The 24,784-nt window shown below is 46.2% G+C and overlaps 1 protein-coding gene across 6 annotated transcripts in view; it reads right to left on the reverse strand.

The window, feature by feature from the left end:
- The window catches only part of LOC140713808 (uncharacterized), a 142,288-nt gene that overhangs the window by 41,997 nt on the left and 75,507 nt on the right, over window positions 1–24,784 (reverse strand). For all 6 annotated transcript variants that reach the window (XM_073024371.1, XM_073024362.1, XM_073024379.1 and 3 more), the window contains exons 7-8: window positions 18,671–18,794; window positions 13,987–14,131 (exon numbers count right to left, since the gene is read on the reverse strand). In XM_073024371.1, coding sequence (XP_072880472.1) covers window positions 13,987–14,131; window positions 18,671–18,794 — 269 coding nt within the window. The remainder of the gene's footprint in view (window positions 1–13,986; window positions 14,132–18,670; window positions 18,795–24,784) is intronic.

Here is a 24,784-nt window from a genome sequence, read left to right on the forward strand (position 1 = left end):
GAAGAGGGGATATCCTGAGCAATAAGGGTTCTTAATGAAGAACCCGCTTTCTTTGTAGAAATTTAGGAAAAAAAATAGCACCGGATAGCAGCGATCTTTTGTGTGCAACTCCCAAATTTAGCCTGCTGCCTATTGATGATAATCTATTCTGCTGTTACATCGTGTGACTTATTGGTCTGCCTAAGTATACTAGATTGTGCTAGTGTTGGATTATCCCAAACATTGGCTAAGCTGCTTATATTAATTCTGGTACTTATATATCAAGCAAATAAAGCACTCATCTCTCTGTTGAGTAAAAACAAAATTGGGGCACTGTCATGACAGATCTTTTTGGTGTTTGATCATCATACAACGTGTATACGGCGGAGCCCATCCCTCTCCAAGTTTTTTTTTTACTCAACCCAGGTACAGATGGAGAGCGTGCAAGGGAGCCGGCCAGATTCAAACTTGGGACCTCTTGTCCTGAAGTCCAGCGCTGATGCCACTACACCAGCCAGCCTTAGTGGACTTACCTATGTTAACGATCATGTTTAACCTCATATTATAATTAAAACCTGCAATGTCAAGTTGCCTAATCTTAACATTTTACATTTTAAAATCTAGTTAATTCAGGTAAATTTCAAAAGAATTTATAACCCTAGGATCTGATAGACCAACATGAAAAAAATAATTTGGTTACTCTGGTAACTATTGTCAGAGATTATGGGATGGCTTAGGAAAACAGCTGAATTGCCCTTGAGCTGCCCCAAGAAGTTATTACATCAGTTGGATTGAAGCAGTGATTTTCATTGGACAAGTGAACACGGGAATTAATATAAACACCAGCATCATCCCACAAACAGTAATCAGAACTATTAAAAAGGTTCTAATGTCAAAGTATGCATGTACAATACAACTCTGGTAATCATTTACTCCAGAGAGCCATGAAATACAGAAAGAGCAAGGCCTTTGATGAAAGGAAAGATATTACCACCCCCCCCAGCACAAGAAAGAAAACAAAACTCAGACCCCAAAAATCCTCGCTCACCCACAGCAAAAAAAACAGCAACAGCAACAGTCCCTAACCCCTTCACTTATAGAAAAAAAGGTATCAATAATAATCCCCAGTCCCCTCACTCACAGAAAAGAACAGTGGCAGTAGCACATACCCCCTCTTACACAGAAAAAAATTAACAGATTACCCCACCCACTGATCGTCCATAAGAAATACAGAAAACCGAAAAACTGAAGGAAACCAGTATACAGTCACATAAATCACAGAATATCAGAAGCATCTTTGCGTCTGCATACAAGGACAGCAGCTGCACAAACTGAGTCCTTCTGTAAAGTGTGATTGCCGAATACACCGAGCTGTCTGCTGACCATCTCCAGTGGAAGCAATTGCTGAACCACACCCCGCCCCCCTCACTCTGCATTCACCTCAAAACTTCAACCTTCCTTGCCTCTTCAAGATGAAGCTGTTCAAGACCCTGCACCTAGTTTCTGGTCTCTTCCATGAGTCAGTATGTCCTCAGCCCTTTTCAGCCTGCAACCCCCCCCCCATCCTCCTGTCTCTAATCTCCATCTCTCCAGACACAGCAGTACACTGGATCGTTTGACTGAGTTCCTAACTGTACAAAACTGAAATAACTGGAGAGATTGGCTATCTGGAAGATGTTGCCTGAGGAATCATTGTTCATTGTCGCTACTTTGATCAGAAGATCAGAGATAGCCAAAGGTAGCCAAGGAGATTCTAAAGCTCCCTCCTATTATATTTCAAATTTTCTGTAATTTGTTCAAACTTTCTCAGGCGTATATTTGCAAATTAGTTCATACTGGCTAAGTAATCTTCAATCTTACCTTATATTGAATTGTATACAGCAACTGAATAATTGATTTTTTAAATCATAGAATTTGCATTCCAGAAAGCTCAGATAAAGATTCCAGTTAACTTTCTAGGATGTGGCTTCAGTAAATTACAAGCAGCCTTTAAAGTTTCTCAAGAAATCCAAGTAATTTAGTAGTCTCAATATGGAATCAAATATGATGGCTATGCACAAATAGGTCAGGATAGATTGAAATTTATGCAATAAGCTTAAGATTGTAGAGATAGCTTTTGGTTCTTTTTATATGCTGTTGTGACGGCCCGCACACGCGGGACTTGAACTGCCATCGGGAGCCGCGGGCAGACACGCGGTAGCGCGTTTGGAACTACCTGCTTGGGGCGGACCTTCCAGGGACAGTCTGACATCACCTCCGCCCTGCAGGGGCCCATTGGAGGGGAGATTTAAGCGTGCGATTTTGAATCAGTAAAGGCATTCTGAGTTAAGCTGTCTCTGCCTCCGTGTGTTTCTTTAGTAGCGCGTTGCACGCGACTACATTGGTGACCTCGACGTTCCAGACGGCATCTGTAGCCGGCGACTCAGCGACCAGCCATGAATCCGAGCAACTCGCACAGCGCAGTCTCTCTGAAGCTTCTGACTTTCTGGGCCACTCAGCCCCACGTTTGGTTCGAGCAGGCCGAGGCCCAGTTCAATATCGGAGACATTACAGCCGACACCACACAGTGCTACTACGTGGTCAGCGCGCTCGACCAGGAGACGGCAGGCTGGATCATCGATTTCCTACGCCAGCCACCAATGGAGAACAGGTACACTAAGCTTAAGGCGCTCCTGATTCGTACCTTCGGACTCTCCCGCCGCAAATGGGCCCTGCGGCTCCTCCTCATGGACGGTCTGCAAGCCATCCGAGCTCATGAACGATATGCTGGCGCTCATGGATGGCCATAAGCCGTGCCTTTTATTTGAACAGATGTTCCTCAAGCAAATGCCAGAGGACATTCGCCTCCTCCTCACGAGTGAGGATTTCAGCGACCCACGCAGGGTCACAGCTAAAGCAGACGTCCTTTGGCAGAGCAAGTAACGTGGAGCTGCCTCCATTGGCCTAGCCATGATCGCGCACCCCAAAGCCCAGGCCCCGCAATCGAAGCCATCGGGACCCACAGGGGAAAAAGACGAAAGTTCAGAACAATGGTGTTTCTATCACCAAAGATGGGGCTCAGGCACGTGCCGCTGCCGTCCACCATGAGCTTTTCCGGGAAACGCCGGGGCCAGCCGTCGCTAACGGCTACGACGGCTGGCCACCGAGACACTCCGGGTGGCGCTTCCTGGTAGACACCGGGGCTGAAGTCACTGTACTTCCCCCCTCAAATATAGACACTCATAACGCGGCCCCAGGCCCCGAACTCACCGCTGCAAATGGCACCAGTATTCGGATGTACGGCCTGCGAACTATCACACTGCATTTCGGGTCCAGCCGTTTCACTTGGACTTTCACGTTGGCAGCGGTGTCACAGCCACTACTAGGGGCAGATTTCCTATGAGCCAACTGCCTCCTGATCGATTCGAAAGGCCGGCGTTTGGTCCACGCCGAGATGTTCCAGACTTTCCAGCTCGGAGAAGCCAAGCTACCGGCCCTCCACCTGGATTCCGTGACCCTCTCGGGTAACGAATTCGCCAGGGTGTTGGTGGAATTCCCCTCCATAGTCACCCCGCAGTTCTCCACGGCTGACCCCAAGCACGGCATGCAGCACCACATCCCCACGCAAGGACTGGCGCTGCAAGCCCGAGCTCGCAGGCTCCCACCCGACAAGCTCCACCTCGCCAAGGAGGAGTTCCGTAAGATGGGAATCGTACCCCACTTAGACAGCCCGTGGACATCCCTGCTGCACATGGTGCCCAAGTCCGCAGGAGGATGGAGGCCCTGCGGAGACTACAGAAGGCTCAACAACACCACAACCACCGACAGATACCCGGTACCCCACATCCAGGACTTCACAGCGAACCTGCACGGAGCGACCATCTTCTCCAAAATCAGCCAGGTCAGGGGATACCATCAGATCCCAGTGCACTACGACGACGTGCCCAAGACAGCCCTCATCACCCCGTTAGGCTTGTGAGGATGCCTTTTGGTCTCAAGAATGCAGCCCAAACTTTCCAAAGGCTCATGGACTCAGTGGGACGCGGCCTGGATTTCGCTTTCATTTACTTGGACGATATCCTGGTGGCCAGCAGTTTGCACCAAGAGCATGTGGCACATTTGCACCCGCTCTGCCAATGCCTGAGTGACCACGGACTGGCAATCAATCCGGCGAAGTGCCAGTTCGGGCTGATGGAGATCGACTTCTTGGGCCACAGAGTCAACCAACATGGTGCAGTTCCCCTACCAGACAAGGTCCAGGCCATCTGCCAGTCCCCAAGCCCAGCACGGTCAAGGGCCTGCAGGAGTTCGTAGGGATGGTCAACTTTTATCATTGGTTTATACCGGTGGCAGCCCACATCATGAGACCCTTGTTCAGCCTGATGGCCGGCAAGGCCAAAGAAGTGGCATGGGACGTGGAGTCCACGGAGGCATTTGAGCAGGCCAAGGAGGTGCTGGCAAAGGCGGCCCTCCTAGTGCACCCGAGAGTTGATGTACCCACGGCACTCACAGTCGATGCTTCCGACACGGCAGTCGGCGGAGTCCTGGAGCAGCTCGTTGAGGACCACTGGCGACCACTCGCTTTCTTCATCTGGCACCTACGGCCACCAGAGGTGAAGTACAGCGCCTTCGACAGAGAGTTACTAGCACTCTACCTGGCTATCCGGCATTTCCGGTACTTCCTCAAGGGAAGGGAGTTCACCGTGTATACGGACCACAAGTCCCTCACGTTTGCACTGGCCAAGGTATCGGACCCATGGTCGGCTAGACAGCAGAGGCACCTGTCGTTTATTTCAGAATTCACCACGGACATCCCCCACATCGCAGGGAAGAACAACGTTGTTGCCGACACACTGTCTCGCCCTTGCCTCCACTCAGTAGGTATATCGTCCTCAGGAATAGACTACGCAGCACTGGCAGAAGCACAACAGTCGGACCCCGAGATTCCGGCTTACCGCACCACCATTTCGGGGCTCCAGTTGGAGGACATCTCCACCGGCCGGCAGCAGATCGACTCCTGTGCGACGTGTCTACTGGCAAACCCGACCCATGGTACCAGCAGCATGGAGGCACCGGGTGTTCGACACGCTGCACGACCTGGCCCACCCGTCCATCCGGGCGTCCATCAAGCTGGCAGTGGACAGATTCATCTGGCACGGTTTACGCAAACAGGTCGGACACTGGGCCAGGACCTGCGTACACTGCCAGACCGCCAAAGTCCAGGGACACGTGAAGGCTCCCCTCCAGTAGTTCCAGCCGATGCAAAGGAGGTTCCAACACATCCACGTGGACATCGTCGACCCCCTGCCATTCTCCCGGGGCGCCAGGTATATCTTTACCATGGTAGACAGGTTCACCAGATGGCCGGAAGCCGTACCGCTCGCAGACCCGTCCACTGAGTCCTGCGCCAGGACTCTCATTGCAAACTGGATCGCCAGGTTCGGCCTCCCAATGGACATCACCTCCGACAGAGGGGCGCAGTTCACATCTGGTTTGTGGACAGCACTGGCACAGCTCCTGGGCACCCAGCTGCATCACCCAGCGTACCATCCATAGTCCAACGTTTTGGTAGAGCGATTCCACCGGCATCTCGAGTCGGCCCCAATGGCGCACCTCAGGGGCCCCAACTGGACAGTCGAGCTTCCCTGGGTCCTACTGGGCATCTGCACAGCCCCCAAGGAGGACCTGGGCACCTTGGCAGAATTGGTCTATGGCGACCCCCTGACAGTCCCAGGCGAGTTTGTACCAGAGGCCCGAGGTTCAGAAGAAACTCCAGCAGCGGTGCTGACGAGTAGGGACAAGGTAGGGACCCTGGCACCGATCCCAACCTCCAGGCATGGTCCCACGCCATCCTTCACCCCTAAAGACCTCCGAGACTGTGAGTATGTTTTTATTCACAGGGGCATGCACAGGTCACCTCTACAGTGGCCGTACAAGGGACCCTTCAAGGTGATCTGGCACAACGGAACCACGTGTGTCGTGGAGGTGGGTGGCCGGGAAGAGACTTTTACAGTGGACCGCCTCAAACCAGCGCACTTGGACATTGAGCAACCAGTGAGGGTACCCGCACCGCGCTGGCAAGGCTGGCCACCCAGGCAAGCCACACAGACTGGGGCTCCACTCCCTCGATGGACATTTCTGGGGGGGGGGGGGGGTGTGGTAGCCTGCACACGTGGGACTCGAACCGCCACCATGAGCCGCGGGCAGATACGCAGTAGCACGTTGGGAACTACCTACTCGGGGCAGACCTTCCGGGGACAGTCTGACATTATGTCCGCCCCGCGGGTCACAGGGGCCCATGGGAGGGGAGATTTAAGCACGTGATTTTGAATCAGTAAAGGCATTTTGAGTTCAGCTCTCTCTGCCTCCATGTGTTTCTTTAGTAGCGCATTGCGCGCAACTACACTGTAGTGATTAAAGGGGAATTTATGCCATCTGAATGGTGGAATAAATATTATTTCACACAGTAGATGATTCAGTTACATATTAAAATTATTCATAATCAGTATCTGCAAAGACTCTGACATCCCTTAATATAGGTTTGTGTTCCTAGAAAACTACCCGTTCCAAATTTTCTGTAATGCAAAGCCACATTATCTGTTCATACATCAAGAAGGGTGAGTCTAAGCAAAGAACTTAGCTTTTTTTTAGTTTTTCATAATTACATAAATTCCATAAGAGTGCATTTTATTTTATACTGTATCTCAAATTTGTGGGTAGCGATTTGTAAATTTTGTCAGAGTGAATTTCTGTTATCCAAACGGCCATAAAGGGGTGATTTTCTGCATTAAGGAAAGGTTCAGCAATGCCGATGATTGCCGTCTCAGTCTTTATGGATGGTGTCACTTTAAATAGTTAGGGGGCTAATGGTAATTTTCTGCTTCTGACCAATAACAGGAGATAGGATTAAGGATTAAAGATCTTAGAAAGCTTCTCCAATCTACTAACGGCCTTGAAACTACAAATTAATCCCAGTAGACAGTGTAAAACACACTGATGTAAAACTGGTTACATTTCCATATGTTACTTAAAAACACCAGTCACTGATTTTATTGAAAGAAATTGATCAATGATTTCTATGATGCCACATGGTTTGGAAAAGGATTACCTGTCACAATGCAAGTGACTACACAATGGAAAACAGCTTTTTATTTGTTTAATATTGGCAACTACTCTTTGACAGCTCTGCAGATCACCACTGTTCAGAAATCCTTCAGAGATGCATAAAAGGTGTGCAACCCACATATGTCTATAAAGAAAGTGGACCAACAAAAAGGTTGGGGTTATGAGGTTAAGAATTGGAGCACGAAGGTGGGAGGAGTGGCAGAGTTCCGGGAAGATGGCACCATGAGGTGGCGACTGCTTGCGTGCAGCTCTGAAGGGAATGAAAGTTCAAAGTAAAGTTTATTATTCCAGTACGTATATGTCACCACATACAACCCGGAGATTCTTTTTCCTGTGGGCTTACTCAGCAAATCTACAGAATAGTAACTATAATAAGATTCAATGAAGGAACAATCAGAGTGCAGAAGAGAACAAACTGCAAATGCAAGTATAAATAAAAAGCAATAAATAATGAGAACATATACAAAATGAAGAGTCCTTAAAATGAAATCATTGGTTGTGGGAACATCACAGTAGATTGAAAGGTGATAGTAATTATCCCCTTTTGTTCAAGAGCCTGATGGTTGAGGGGTAGCAACTGTTCATGAACCTGTTGCTGGGATTCATGAGGCTCTTCTATCTGATGGAGCAACAAGAAAAGAGCACGGCCTGGGTGGTGTGGACCTGTTGCTTCGGTAGGCAAGTTGGAGCAGCTCCAAGTCACCTCTCAGGCAGGAGTTGATATGTTTCATCACCAGCCTCTCAAAACACTTCATCACTGTGGATGAAGTGATAATCAATGAGGCAGATCACCAGGCTCTTCTTGGGCACTGGTATAATTGAAGCCTGCTTGAAAGAGATGGGTACCAACACTGCCAAAGTGAGAGGTTAAAAATATTGGTGAACACACTAGCCAGTTCGTCAGCACAAGCCTTTACTACATGGTCTGAATACTTTGCTTGGATTCACCCTCCTGAAGGCAGCCTGCATGTCAGCTTCAGATACCGAGACCAAAAGATTACCAGGAAGTGTGGCGGGGGGGGGGGGGGGGGGTGTCACGATGATTCTCCATGTTCTGATAGTTAAAGCAAACATAAAGGCATTGAGCTCATCTGGAAGTGAAGATCTGCCGTCCCCATGTCACATGATTTAACTTTTTAGGTGATCATGGCATTCAAACCCTTCCACGGCTGTCGAGCATCCCTTGTTGATCTCAGTTCGGTCCAGGATCTCCACTTCATCCGAGAGATGGCTTTCCAGAGATCATACCTGCACCTCTTGTAGCATTCTTAGTGCCTCTGATCTGCCTCTCAGCAGATTTTGGATTTCATACTTCATCCAGAGCTTCTGATTGGGGAAGATACTGAATAATTTTGTGGGGACACATTCTTCTACAGTTGCTTGAATAAAGTCTGTTACTATCCTGGTGTAGTCATTCAGATCCTCAGACGAGTGCTTGAATACAGCCCAGTCCACTGACTCCAAGCAATCCTGTAATCGTTCCTCTGCCTCCCCCAACCATCTCTAATTTGTCCTAATCTCTGGAGCCTTGCTTCATAGGCTCTTGTTTAGCACTACCAATACTGTAATCCAGAGAAACAGTCACAGGTACTTCAGAAAGTAGCATCTTTTAAAGATGTTTTTAAAAAAAATTATTGATACTCAAAATCAATGTACCTCGGACAGCAGCTTCAGGTCACAAGTGCAATTCCCCTCTCAGAAAACGGAAGTAGGGATGCTGTGTCTGTCTGCAATTGAAACACTGAGGCTCCAGACTTCCACTCCCACCTACCCTGCTGGCACATGCACAGTCTCTGGAAAATAAAACTGAAGACCTCACAGCAAGATTGGTGGACAAGAGGGACTGCTGTGTACTTTGCTTCATGGACTACACCTGTGTGAATCCCTGCAGCATCTTTTGACCCTGTGACGTCAGAACATCTTTCAAGAGGGTGAACCCTCGCAAGGCGCCAGACCTTGATGGTGTACCTAGTAGGGCTCTGAAAACCTGAACCAACTTGAAGACTGTTCAAGGACATCTTTAATCTCTCACTGCTGCAGTCAATGGTTCCCACCCGAAGGACAACAATGATATCAGTGCCCAACATGAGCAGGGAGAGCTGCTTCAATGACCATCACCTAGTGGCATTCACATCCACTGTGATGAAGTGTTTTGAGAGGTTGGTAATGAGCAGAATCAACTCCTGCCTCAGCAAGGACCCGGCCCCACCACAATAGATCTACAGCAGATACAGTCTCACTGGCTCTCCACTTAGCCTTGGATGACCTGGACAACATTCATACTGACATCAGGCTACAGCTCCATATTCAACACAATCATACCCTCAGTTCTAATCAATAAGCTTCAAAACCTGGGCCTCCTATACCTCCCTCTGCAACTGGATCCTTGACTCCCTCACTGGAAATAACATCTCCTCCTCGCTGACAATCAACAATCTCAAGGCTGCATCATGCTTAGCCCACTGCTCTACTCTCTTTAAACATGATTCTGTGCTAGGCACAGCTTAAATGCCATCTTTAAATTTGCTGACAACACAACTATTGTTGGCAGAATTTCAGATCGTCATGAGGTGGTGCTTAGATGCCAGATGGATCAGCTGGTTGAGTGGTGTCACTTCAACAACCTTGCACTCAATGTCAGTAAGAGCAAGGAATTGATTGTGAACTTCAGGAAACTAAGTGAAGGGAAGGCACACCAGTCCTTATCAAGGGATCAGAAGTGGAAAAGGTGAGCAGTTTCAAGTTCCTGTGTGTTTAACATCTTTGAGGATCTACCCTGGGCTCAACATATTGATGCAATTACAAAGACAACATGAGAGCAACTATATTTCATTAAGAGATTTGAAATGTTCAAATACATTTTATTGCCAAAATATGTATACTCTGTTCAACCTTGAGATTCCTCTTCTTGCAGGCAGCCACAAATCAAAAAACACACACGAGGTGCCGAAAAGAGCAATCAGAAGGTTAGATTCCAAGTAGCAATTAAGTATATGGGATAAAGTTAAAAAGACATCTCTCCAAAATTTCTCCAAGCTAGGACAAGCCCAATACATACGAATAAGGGAAGTCTTGCCCCCTTTACACTTGTTGGAACAGGGACTAATATCAGTATAGAACCTGTACAGGTTGTACAATACAACCTTGAACTATAAAAGGAAGTGGTGAGCACATAAAGAAGTTGAATTAACTGACTTCAGAACTGAATCCCAAACCTTGGGAGAAGATGACACGCATCTGAGTCTGACTAAATGTCGTACATTGTCTTTTGCCTCTCTTTTGGCCAAATGTGCAGTCCTTCTTAGATGGAGAGATGTTGCCCCACCCACTCATGCTCAATGGCTTAGAGACATCATGTTCTGCTTAGACCTTGAGAAGATTCATTATTCACTTCTTAATTGGGACATAAAGTTCCAAAAGCTGTGGGGACCTTTTCTTGAATACTTCCATAATTCCTGTTTAGACTAAGGGTTCATCCCTCCTTTTTTATGCATTTACATGTCTTACTTCCAGCTTCTTTTGGTTAAGATTTATGGTTTTTTTGATGTGTAAACATATTGTAGCTCAGGTAGTAGGCAATATACCTCCTTATAAATACAGCTCTGTGGTGATAAAAGTTCTGATTAACTTTTCTATATATCGGCTTGGAGTTAGATAGTGGGAGGGTGGGGTGGTAACTAACTACCATCCTACTATGGGTGCTTTTCCTTAACTCTTATGAACTGTACATTTGGTACATTTGTTTTGCACTGTATAAACCTCTTTTTTTTTTACTGTTTTTCATCGTTGCATTGTAGAAACTTATTTAAAAAATTAATTAAAAAACCCCACACAAAGACCATTAAACAACCAATGTGTGAAAATAAGAACAAATCATGCAAACAATCAAAAAAACAAGTAACGAACAGAACGGTATCGCAGAGTCCCCAAAAGTGAGTCCACTTTACAGAAAGGGGTCTGCAAAAACATTGCTCGTGCTGTCTTGCCTCTTTGTGAGTGTCACCAAAGACATTCCAATTTCTGCAGATGTACCGTGGAGAGCACTCTAACTGGTTACATCACCGTCTGGTATGGAGGGGCCACTGCACAGGATTGGAAAAAGATGCAGAAAGTTGTAAACTCAGCCAGCTCCATCATGGGCACTAGCATCCCCAGCCTCAGGAAACCTCCAAAACGCAATGCCTCAAAAAGGCAGCATCCATCATTAAGGACCCCCATCACCTCTTCTCATTGTTACCATCGGGGAGGAGGTACAGGAGCCTGAAGACACACTTTCAATGCTTTGGGAACAGCTTCTTCCTCTCTGCCATCAGATTTCTGAACTGATATTGAACCCATGAATACTCACTCACTATTTTTCGTCCCTCTGTTGGCACTATTTATTTACTTATTTTATGTACAATTATTGTAATTTATAGTTTTTTTATTATCATGTATTGCAAGATACTGCTGCCACAGAACAACAAATTTCACAACATATGCTGGTGATATGAAATGGGATTCTGTTTCTGATTCTGAAAATTAGCCAACATAGAGAGATGGTGGGGGCAAAGGAAGATGAAAAAGGTTGAGGAGCGGTGAGAAGAGTGGGTGGGTACAATATACAAAACTAAGAAAATTCTGTTAAAATGAAGAATGAAAGTATGTTCACAGGTAAAATCTGCAGCTGATCAATACAGCACCACAAAAATTGCTTCATTATAATAATGGGGTGCCATTGGCTCGAGCTGTGAGCAGTAGCAGCCGTTTAGGTGAACACTCACTCCTGCTTCAGTACATTGCTGAGGCCCTCTTGTGGCAAGAGCTTCACATTTGCTCTGAAAGCTCCAATATACTTGTTGGGGGGAAAACACAAAAACCATAATGTTCTGAAACATCAGAATATTTGCAGATAGGCCTGTCATTACTCAAAAGTCAGGGTGGATGGGGTGCCCTGGGAAGGATAGCACCTCTGGTGAAGGGGCTAGTCATGTCCATTCCAGGGCAGTTCACTCACCTTTGGTCCCTACAGGACACTCAAGTCTCACCTGTGGCTCCAAGTAGCTGTTTGCATGCAACAGTGGCCACACCCCAATACACTGCTTTGACTGGCGGCTAAACCAGGTGAGGTAGGGACATTCCTGTCCCAGCATGAAAAGTCAGTTCTAGTGGACTGGACGGATGAGATCGACAGTGAGATCCGATAGCCAGAAAGGCGGTTCTGCAATGCTCCATGGAGTGCAAACAGCATGATAAGGCACAGAAAATGATCATCCACTGCAAACAAGGAAGCCCCAGTTTGTGATGCTTGTTTGTACCACTGAACCTAGACTTCTGAATGCCTCAGTACAACAGCTTTTCTACTTTAAAAACTCCCCCACATAGTCGTTCTGTCATCATTGGACATGACGTACAATCACCACTTAAAGATTTAGACAAATGTTAAGCCAATAGTATTGAAACTTTCTAAAATGTTATCAACCTTTTTTGAAAACATTTCCCATGCAGACTTAGATTCCCACTGACTGATTACTGTCTCAGCTTTGAACACAATCCCCAAGCAAATTAAAAGCTATACTCTAATGGGGACTTCCAAGTCTCATTCCTTGGAGTGTTTGACTGATCAATAGTAGGAGTATCATAGTAAGAACAGGGCTGTACCAAGTATGAGCATCTCTCTCCATATACATGATGCAGGATTCTTTCTGCTGATCCTGATACAGCCACGTGAACTACAGGACTTGCTCAGATTTCTTTATGGACATTTTTAGTACCTAATGTTGGATTTCAATTGAAAAAAGATAGCCAAACTCAAATAGGAAACTGGTTGGACACAGAATTCTAAAACTGCGGCATTGATTGTCCAAACAGTGGTGTTCTTAAATGGAAACACCACCGTGAGCACAGGATTAATGACTGTATCCACATACCTGTTTCTTGGCCTAATTTTGGCATATAGTCTTGGGTTTTGCTTGGCCATTGATCTCTGGGATATGCATTGGCCAGAATTGCAGCAGCATAGAGATCCAAGAATAAGTATTCACAATTAAAACAAGACTACGCCTGAAATTAGGCCTAGAAAGAGATATATGGATACATTCAATAATCTTGTGCTCACAGTGAGGAGTTCCATTTAAAAATAGCACTGTTTGTATAATCAGTGGCAAAGGTTTAGAACTTTGTGTCCAACCACTTTCTTATGAGTTTGGCTTCCTTTTTACATTACAAATTCAACGTTACATACCAGAAATGCCCTTGAAGAAATACATCTCAGAGCCAAATATCTGGAATTTCTTTCTTTGGCCTTTCCATTCCCAAGACACTTCCTTAAAAGCTCAAATCTTTGATCAAAACCACCTAGAACTTTTTCCAAACTCTGGTTCTTGACTAAATATATGGTAACTATCAAATGAATCTGAGGAAATGTGAACAAACCAAGGGTACCAAGAATAATGATTAATTTTGCAGTTCATATCAACTCAACACAGTTCAATCAATAGAAACTATATTTTAAAACTTACATATTTGTAACCAGTTTACTCAGTAGATTATGAACATTAATTACATTTTCATTAATGTACAGAGGCCAATGCTCTAAGATTACCTGACAAAGGGAAGTTTGGGATGATAACTTCAAATAGGCCATTGAACAGAGCTATGGAGAAGACAAAAGACACCCTACCCTAACGGAAAGGGTAAAGCACAAAAGTAGAAGAAACAGGCTGATAAACCAATTGAAAAAAAATCAGCAAAGTTAGACTTTGCAAAAGAAATGTTCAGACGCCAAAAGGAAAGGAAAAACTGGAAGTACACTTAAACCAATGCTTTCATAAGACTGAGCACTTTGATCAATAAAAACAACTAAAGGTTATTTTTGTTCTACAGTGGTTAATGCCTTATAAATAGAACAGAAAGTGAGGGTACCTTGTTTGATCCAGCGAGTTCAATTGTAAAGGAAGTCAACAGTGACGCAAGTGCCTTGGGAATTAGTGCTGAAATAAAGAGGAGGAGATGCTGTGCTGCACTGCAGTTTTCTGGGAATGGTACGTCCTTTATTTTGGAAATGAAGCTGATTAAATTACAAAATAAGTTTGTTTACACACTTACAAACCAGACACCTTCACCATTGCTGAAATACCATCAACACCTAGTATGGATCCGGTTACAATTTATTATTCATTCATTATGAATATTAAAGAGACAAATAAAAAACAAATTAGCCTTAAAACTCAGGAATTGCAAATATGTTGAATGGAATTTCAATGGAAGGGTGTAAACTCTTGAACGTGTAGTAACACTCCTTGTACTTACTGATGCATTTCTACCCAGAAGAAATTCATGCTGACTCATAACGCAGCAGTGAGTTCAATGTATATTATCTGCTCTAGACAATTTTTTGTATAGCCACATTCTGAACAAAATAGTGATGTCTTAATTGGACTGATTTCCTATCAGACTTCATCTGGAATTCTATATTCAGTTTTGGAATTACTTGGGGAAAAATGCAGTGGATTCCAGTTAATTGCTTTTTGAGATAGTGATTTAGATGCATATCATATTTTTTTACTGAGTTAAGTATTGTATGTTATTAGTTTTGCTACAACAAGTGTATGGGACATTGGAAAAAAAGTTGAATTTCCCCATGGGGATGAATAAAGTATCTATCTATCTATCTATCTGTTGGGACCAGTACATTTTGGCCCAATTAAGGGGCTGCCCCAATTAGCCAAACTTTCATGGAAATAGGTAGAAAGGTATAATAAAGACAAACAGAATAACACTAAACACGTGAAAGCCTGCAGAAGCTGGAAATCCAAAGCATCACACAAAATGCTGCAGGAACTCAGCAGTCAGGCAGCATCTATGGAATCGAATAAACAGTCAACGTTTCAGGTAGAGATCCTTCCTCAAGAATCCTGCTGAAGGGTCTCGGCCCGAAACGTCGACTGCACTCTTTTCCATAGATGGTGCCTGGCCTGTTGAGTTCCTCCAGCATTTTATGTGTGTTTCAACACCTTAAAGAAACTTGGCAGGTTGAGCAGCATCTGGGGGATGAAAGAAACTGTCAATATTTTGGATCAAACCCTATATTAGTCCTGATTTTGACCCAAAACATTGAGAAATTCTTTCCTCCTACAGGTGCTGCTCGGCCCACTGAGCTCCTCCAACCTTGTTCGTTGTTCCAGATTCCAGCACCTGCAGTCTCCACTGTTACAGCCTGATTGTATTGTCCCATGATTAACCAAGTACATGGAAATATTACTGGCAGAGATGTGGCTTTCACAGATTTGTACTTCTAATAATGAGTGTGTGATTTAGTTTTACCAGGTAAGTAAAGCTTCAACTTCAAAGAGTGATGGGCAGATGCATCAGGAGCGTTCCTGCGCAGGTGGGACAAAGATTTTCTATGGCGGGGGAAGGGAACCAGTACGATGGAGCTGAGGATGAGCCAGCAGGTTTACTAATAGATGATGGACTTAACATGAATGTAAGGAAGTACAAGCCAATGATTGGGTACAAATGCAAAGAGGCAATTGTACCATACAGGCAAAATTCAAAAGGGTGAAGAATGCAGAGCTGAAGGCACTGTATTTAAATGCGCGTAGCATTTGGAATAAGGTGGACTAACTCGTGGCGCAATTAGAGATTGGTCAGTATGACATTGTGGGCATCACTGAGTGGTGGCTGAAATAAGGCCATAGCTGGGAGCTTAAAATCAAAGGTTATACTTTGTACCAAAAGGACAGGCAGGAAGCATTGACGGTGGTGTGGCTCTGCAGGTGAGTGATGGAATTACATCTTTAGAAAGAGGTGTCATAGGGCCAGTTGAATCTTTGTGGGTGGAGTTAAGAAATTGCAAGGGTTAAAAAAAATTATGGGAATCATATACAGGCCTCCAAATAGTAGCTAGGATGTGGGGTTAAGATTGCAAAAGAAGCTGGAAAGGGCATATAATAAGGGTAATGACACAATTGTAATGGGGGACTTCAATATGCAAGGGGATCGGGAAAATCAGATTGCTGTCAGATTGCAAGAGAGGAAATATGTTGAATTCCTGCAGCTGCCTTTTTAGAGCAGCTTGTGGTTGAGCAAAGGCCATCTTAGATTGGGTGTTGTGTAATAACCCAGATCTTATTAGGGAGCTTAATGTAAAGAAACCCTTAGGAGGGAGTGATCATAATATGATTAAATTCATAATGCAATTTGAAAGGGAGAAGCACAAGTCAGATGTACCAGTATGCAATGGAATAAAGGGAATTACACAGACATGAGAGAGGAGCTTGCCCAGGTGGCTGGATTGGAGGGGGATACTGGCGGGGTTGACAACAGAGCAGAGGTGGCTCTGGAGATAGTTCACAAGGCACAGGACAGATATGTCCCTCAGAGGAAGTAGTTTTCAAATGGCAGGTGTAGGCAACTGTGGCTGGCCAAGGAAGTTAAGGACTGCATAAAAGCCAAGGAAGGGGCATATAATGGAACAAATTTGAGTGGAAAGTTGGATAATTCTGAAGTTTTTAAAAGTCCAACAAAAGATATCTAAAATATAAGAAGGGAAAAGTTGAAATACAAGGGAAGACTAGCCAATTTTTTTCAGTTATATAAAGAGTAAAAGGAAGGTGAGAGTTGATATTGGACAACTGGAAAATGATGCTGGTGAGGTAAAATGGGGAACAAAGAAAGGGCAGATGAACTTAATGGGTACTTTGCATCTGTCTTCACTGTGGGAGACACTAGCAGTATGCCAGTGGTCCGTGAGTGTCAGGGAGCAGGAGTGAGTGCTACTGCTATTACAAAGAAAAAAGTGCTAGGCAGACTCAAAGGTCTTAAGGTGGATAAGTCATCTGGGCCAGATGGACTACATCCCAGATCCTGAGGGAGGTTGCTGAAGAGATAATGAATGCATCGGTCATGATCTTTCAAGAATCACTTGATTTTGGCATGGTCCCGGAGAACCAGCAGGTTGCAAATGTCACTCCACTCATTACGAAGGGAAGTGTCAAAAGAAAAATTATAGGCCAGCTAGTCTAACCTCAGTGGTTAGGAACGTGTTGGAGTCTGTTTTTAACGATGAGATTTATTTTGAGGTACTTTGAGACTAATGATAAAATGAGTCAAAGTCAGCATGGTTTCTATACAGGAAAATCTTGCCTGGCAGATATGAGAGTTCTTCAAGGAAGTAACAAGCAGGGTGGACAGAGGAGAGGCAGTGAATATCATTTACTTGGATTTTCAGAAGGCATTTAATAAGATGCAACACATGAGACTGCTTAACAAGATAAAATCTTATGCTGTTACAGAAAGGATACTGGCATGGAGAGAGGAATGGCTGACAGGCAGGAGGCTGCGAGTGGGAATAAAGGGGGCCTTTTCTGGTTGGCTGCCAGTGACTAGTGGTGCTCCTCAGGGTTCAGTATTAGGACTGCTACTTTTCACATTATTTGTGAATGATTTAGATAAGGGAATTAATGGCTTTGTGGCACAGTTTACGGATGATACAAAGATAGGTGGAGGGGTAGGTAGTGCTGAGGAAGCAATGCGATTGCAGCAGGACTTAGACAAATTGGAAGAATGGGCAAAAAAGTGGCAGATGGAATATAGTGTTGGGAAATATATGATATGCATTTTGGTAAAAGGAATAATAATTCGAGCTATTATTTAAATGGAGAGAAGTTTCAATCATCGGAGGTGCAGAGGGACTTGAGAATCCTTGTGCAAGACTCCCAGGTTAATTTACAGGTTGAGTCTGTGGTAAAGAAGGTAAATGAGATGTTGGCATTTATTTCAAGGGGAATAAAATATAAAAACAAGGAGATAATGCTGAACCTTTATAAGATGCTATTCAGTCCACACTTGGAGTACTGTCAACAATTTTGTGCCCTATATCTCAGAAAGGATGTGGTGTCATTGGAGAGAGTCCAGAGGAGGTTCATGAGGATGATTCCAGGAATGAAGGGGTTAACATATGAGGAGCATTTGGCATTTGGACCTGTACTCACTGGAATTTAGAAGAATGCATGGGGATCTCACTGAAACCTACTGTATGTTGAAAGGACTGGCTAGGGTGGATGTGGAGAAGATATTTCCTATGGTGGGGGTATCCAGAACTAGAGGGCACAGCCTCAAAATTGAGGAGTGACCCTTTAGAACAGAGGTAAGGGGGAATTTTTTTAGCCAGACAGTAGCAAATCTGTGGAATGTTCTACCACAGACTGCCCCAGCCAAGTCCATGTGTATATTGAAAGGCAGAAGTTGATCATTTCCTGATCAGTCAGGGCCTCAAAGGCAGGTGTTTGGGGTTGAGTGGGATCTGGCATTAGCCATGATAGAATGGCAGAGCAGGCTCGAAGGGCTGAATGGCCTAATTCTGCTCCTATGTCTCGTGGTCCACAGCAGCAACTCTGAGAAGTCAGCATTTCATCATTCACCGTGAGCATCATTAGATGGCGCTAAAGGCACACTAAAAATTGCTTAACAAATCTTATAAAATCCTTTCCTTTCTGGATAAAACATCATTAAGTCCAGTTTTGGATATACATTCCATCTGATAGTCAGTATTATTAGAGAAGATGCACACGAAACAAGCATGGAGTTATCTGACAAGGCTCACCCTTCATCCTCACTCCTGAGACGGTCATTGATGATATTAAGGAGCTTTTCTTTCGCTTCAAGAGCCTGAGAAAATCCTGACGACCATGCCGACACTTTCACATTCACAGGAGCAGAGATCAGTCCTATTAATCAAATATCGCAAAACATATGAAGACATAACCCATAGAATCATAGGACCAAAACATTCCTTTGCCCGGGTTGGAGGAGCTGCCAGCAATGACAGGCATCAGATCATTCTCAACTTCCCTGCCAGTAGAGAGTGGCACCCTGAAACTCAATACAGTGCATCTGAGCTTCTGCACTACCACTGGACACAACACTGACCCCAGGGCTGAGCAGGTATCTCACATCAGCTCTTATAGCCCATTTAACCCCTCCGCTTTAAACCAGCCAGAGCACTGCCCACATCCCCATTCACTGTCAAATTCAGTTATTTTCCGGTCATATCTGCAAATAATTAATTCAATTAAAATATTTAAATAGTTTTATAACAACTTTGATTTCTAAAAATTGATTCCAACAGCTTTCACGTACCTCTAATTATCTGGGTGATTTCCAAAGGCTCAGTAACATTCAGGTTTGACTTTTGATATGTTTGTGCGACCAGTGGCTCCCTTTCTCATCAACTGCACAACCAATTTTGGCATGATGTGCAAATTTTAAATTTTGATTGCAACTATTGCACTTTTAAACAGTAAAGTGAGAGTCTAACATCACTACCCTATTGTTTGAAATGTCAATGACTCAGGAAATGGCTCTTCATTTCCCATGCTCCCTTTAAACTCACCAATTTCTCCATTTCCCGTGCTCTTTAACCTTAACAAGTTCACTGGAAAATTTATCACTCTGCTCTTAGACCTTTTCATTTCACTAATTAAAGTCTGCTGGAGTGTTAACAGACTAATACCCAACAGTCCAGAAAATGTGCCGGTCCAGAATCAAAGTCCCAAGGGTGCTGGATTATCAGAGCTTTACTGTAATTCACTCAAACATTTTACTCAAAATGTTACTCTCTACAAATGGCATAGCTGTGCTGCATGACTTCACAGCATAGAACACAGAATAGTACAGCACAGTATGGGCCCTTCAGCCCACAATGTTGTGCCGACCCTTAAACCCTGCTTCCCATATAACCCCCCACCTTAAATTCCTCCATATACCTGTCTAGTAGTCACTTAAACTTCACTAGTGTATCTGCCTCCACCACTGACTCAGGCAGTGCATTTCATGCACCAACCACTCTCTGAGTAAAAAACCCTCCTCTAGTATTCCCCTTGAACTTCCCACCCCTTAGCTTAGAGCCATGTCTTCTTGTACTGAGCAGTGGTGTCCTGGGGAAGAGGTGCTGGCTGTCCACTCTATCTATTCCTCTTAATGTCTTGTACACCTCTATCATGTCTCCTCTCATCCTTCTTCTCTCCAAAGAGTAAAGCCCTAGCTCCCTTAATCTCTGATCATAATCCATACTCTCTAAACCAGGCAGCATCCTGGTAAATCTCCTCTGTACCCTTTCCAATGCTTCCACATCCTTCCTATAGTAAGGCAACCAGAAATGGACACTACTCCAAGTGTGGCCTAACCAGAGTTTTATAGAGCTGCATCATTACCTCGTGACTATTAAACTCTATCCCTCAACTTATGAAAGCTAACACCCCATAAGCTTGTAACCCTTACCCAACAGGCTGGTATATGTCTAGGGGAAAAGGAGATCCAGCCACACACCAACCCCAACTCCCGTACACGCAGGTGCTGTGAGAATCGAGTTTATGCCTCGCGCCCGCCCACAGTATCAAACTCACAACAAATACCGTTATGAAATACACTTTAAAGAGTTTACTAAAATTAAAAGAGTATTAGGCAATACAATATATATGCAAGGAAAAAAACAAAAGGCGCCAACTTATCAAAGTTCAGTCAGTTTAGTGCACATCGTTGGAGCTCAACCAGCGAACCATCCGACCCCTCGTCGCTTGCCCCCCGACCTCCACGTCTTCGCACCTAGGAACCCCCCCGGTGGTCAACCAAGCAGTGCAGCGCACGTCCACCTTCCTCGGCGTCTTCCTCCTGACTCCCCACCAAAAGCCCGCGAAAACCCCTCCCCCACGTTCCCAGCCTCACAAGACAAAATAACATTCCCCATTGGTTAACAAATGAATACAATTACCATATCAGCAAGTATAAAGCAAAACAACTGCGAGAGAAACACTTATCAGACAAAGAAGCATTCCTACTCTTAACAAAACAAAGAAGCCCTTTTTAGTAACGTACACAGGACATTGTACATTCTCTCCCCACCAGCAAATGTCATGCCCTCATGACATTACTAGAGTTCCCCAACGCTTCTTGCAACACACAAAACCCAACCCAGGTGCAGAAAACAGTGACATAACTACCCAGAGCAGTAGAAATCACACTCAGTTCTCCTGGTACCACATATGTCAACCGCTCCGGGGGGCGCCTAATTCTCTGAAATCTCCATACCCCTCCTGCCCCACTGGGCTCCCTCTTCACCTGTGAACCCACTGTCTCGGACACCCCAGGTCTACCTGACAGACCCTCACCCCCTTCCTCACGGGGGTCCTCCCTCACCTGAGATCTCTCCGGCTCACGCTCGGGTTCCACCCTCTCTCCCCCCAATGTTGGCTGCCTCTCCATCTGACCCTCAAGACCTTCCCTCCTCTCACCCAACTCAGTATGGGAAGGGCCAGGAGCCTCCTCTTCTGGTACTGGAGCGCCAGCGAATGGGAACAGGGGCCACTCATCTGGGTCGTCCTCTTCCGAATCGGTAGCCATTCCCGGGAGAGGGACCCGTCCCCGCTCTTCAGCAGCGGGCTCTTCCCTTTCTCCGCGCCCTCGCAGAGTCCTTGTACTAGGCGCAACCTCCCACTCGGGCTCCTTATCCACCTGCACCGCTTGACCCAGGGGCAGCAGGTGATTCCGATGGAGTACCTTGATAGGCCCTTTCCCATCCTCAGGTTTCATCCGGTAAACTGGCAGGTTCGGCATCTGGCTCTCTATTACATAGGGGCTGGCCGCCCATCGATCTGCCAACTTGTGCTTACCAGGGAGTCCCAAATTCCGTAAAAGGACCCGGTCGCCCGGCAATAATTGGACAAACTTCACCTTTTGATCATACCGCATCTTATTCCTCTGATTTTGTTTGGTAGCCGCCGCCTCGGCCAACTCGTACGCCCGCTGTAACTCCCTCTTCATGTCGGACACATACTTTAGATAGGACTTCCCGGGTAATTCGCCCACTTCACCCCCAAAACACAAGTCAATTGGCAACCTCGCTTCCCGCCCGAACATCAGATAATAGGGCGAGTACCCTGTAGCATCATTGCGAGTACATTTGTAACAGTGAACCAATTGTCCAATATGACGACTCCATCTACTTTTCTGCCCAATCTCCAGCGCCCCGAGCATATCCAACAGGGTCCTGTTGAACCTCTCTGGCTGAGGATCTCCCTGTGGGTGATAAGGGGTAGTCCTGGATTTCTCAACCCCAAGCATAGTCAGTAATTCATGGATAAGGCGGCTCTCAAAGTCCCGCCCCTGATCGCTATGGATTCGCCTGGGAAGGCCATAATGAACAAAATACTTCTCCCATAACACCTTCGCCACTGTCGTCGCCTTCTGATCCTTAGTGGGAAATGCCTGAGCATAGCGAGTGTAATGATCGGTGATGACTAAGACATTCGCGGTGTTGCTGGTGTCAGGCTCAATCGACAGGAAATCCATACATACCAGGTCCAGAGGTCCCGCACTCTGCAAGTGCGACAGTGGAGCCGCCAACGCGGGCAGGGTCTTCCTCCAGATGCAACGACTGCAGCCCCTACAGTATTCTTCGACTTCCCCCCTCATCCGGGGCCAGTAGAACCGGTCTTTGAGTAATCCATAGGTCTTTTCCACCTCCAAGTGTCCGGAATCATTATGCAAGGCCTGGAGTACAGTCTGCCGATACTTCTCCGGCATGACCAGTTGCCAACGGCGGGGTTGGTCCGGAGGCACCGTGACCCGGTACAAGATTTGGTTCTTTAACTTTAACCGAGACCACTCCTTCAATAACAGAGGCACGAATGGGTGCTTCGCCTTCTCAGCCAACGCCACATCCCCCTTCTCGACCGCTCTCCAAACTGTGCCAATGCCCGGGTCATTTTGCTGAGCAGCTGCCACTTCCCCTGGACTCAGTTCCGGTAACTGTTTAGTCCGCAGTGCGGTCAGGTCACAGTAAGCCAGGGGTATGGCGTCGTCAAAAACCCCCAAATGGTCCACGGCTCGTTCCATCCTCCCTCTTCCCTCGGCCTTCACGGTGATAGCAAACTGACACATCGCCTTCACTCCAGGGGCAGGGACACTCTCCTGTTCCCCAGGCTCCCGACGTGACAAAGCATCCGCATCGACATTCTTGCTTCCGGGGCGGTACCTCAGGCTGAAATCATATACAGACAAGGCTGCCAGCCACCGATGTCCTGTGGCATTCAGCTTCGCCGAAGTCAAAATATAAGTGAGAGGATTGTTATCCGTTCTCACCTCAAACTTGGCTCCGTACAGGTAATTGCCCAGCTTGTCCACCACCGCCCACTTCAGCGCCAGGAACTCCAACTTGTGAGTGGGATAGTTTCTCTCCGATGGCGACAAGCTTCGGCTGACAAAGGCTACCGGCCTCAATGCTTTGCCATGCTCCTGGTACAGAACAGCCCCTAGACCCTCTCAGCTGGCATCCGTGTGCAGCACATATGGCTTCTGGGGATCGGCAAAAGCCAACACTGGGGCCTGGGTCAGTGCCCTTTTCAAAGATCGGAATGCCTCTTCACATCGATCATCCCATCTCGAGCCAAAAGGTTCCGCCGGGTTCCAGTATCCTCCAGCGTCCTGCCTCTGGTCCCCCGTCCTTTTCTTTCCCACCGGGGGATAGTCACACAACAGCTGAGTCAACAGCTGACACACTTTGGCGTATCCTTTCACAAATCGGCGGTAATACCCACAGAACCCCAAAAATGTGCGCAGAGCGCCCACTTTCTGGGGTCTCGGCCATCTGGTCACGGCCTCTATCTTGGTTGGATCAGTAGCCACTCCCTCTTGCGAAATGATATGGCCAACATAGCTAACCGATGACTTGCAGAACTGGCATTTGTCCAGGGAAAGCTTCAACCCTTCTTCATTAAGCCGGCCCAACACCTTCAACAGCCTCTCCTCATGTTCCTCCAAAGTCGATCCAAACACTATCAAATCGTCCAGGTACACCAGCACCTCCAGCGGATTCATATCCCCCACAGTTCTCTGCATGAGCCTCTGGAAGGTGGCTGGGGCCCCTGATATGCCTTAGGGCATTCGTTCAAACTGAAAGAACCCCAGCGGGCAGATAAAGGCTGTCTTCTCTTTATCGCCCTCACTCATCGGGATCTGGTAATACCCACTTTTTAAGTCCAGCACACTAAACAACCTCTCTGGGGTCCACCTCTAGCTCTAGCTCCTCAGCCTCATCCTCGGAGAGGGTGTGGAGCCCCCACGGCCCCGCCTCCCCCGGAACACTGACCGTCACCGGCAGGTTCCAACGTCCTGACGTCAGCACTCGTACGAACCAACACCCAGCTAGACTCCACCTCTTTACCACACCGTCTAGCTACCAATTCTACCTGCCCAATACCTTTTACCAAACTTAAGCCCCGCACTAACGTGTCTCCCGAAACTCGAAAATCCACTCCGCTCACTACACAGGCATACTGCACCGGTACATCTTCCAACTCGCACCAGCTAACAATCTTATCTCTGTCCATCTCCGCTCTGCTGCCTGCGCGATTCCACAGCCCCTGACAATCCAATCCGGGATGAGCCCCCACAAATGTAACATCTACCCAACAGGCTGGCAAATGTCTAGGGGAAAAGGAGATCCAGCCACACACCAACCCCACCTCCCGTACACGCAGGCGCTGTGAGAATCGAGTTTATGCCTCGTGCCCGCCCACAGTATCAAACCCACAACAAACACCGTTATGAAATACATGTTAAAGAGTTTACTAAAATTAAAAGAGTATTAGGCAATACAATATATATGCAAGGGAAAAAAACAAAAGGCGCCAACTTATCAAAGTTCAGTCAGTTTAGTGCA

Source organism: Hemitrygon akajei, chromosome 2 (genome assembly GCF_048418815.1).
Source record: "Hemitrygon akajei chromosome 2, sHemAka1.3, whole genome shotgun sequence".
Taxonomy (NCBI): Eukaryota; Metazoa; Chordata; class Chondrichthyes; order Myliobatiformes; family Dasyatidae; genus Hemitrygon; species Hemitrygon akajei.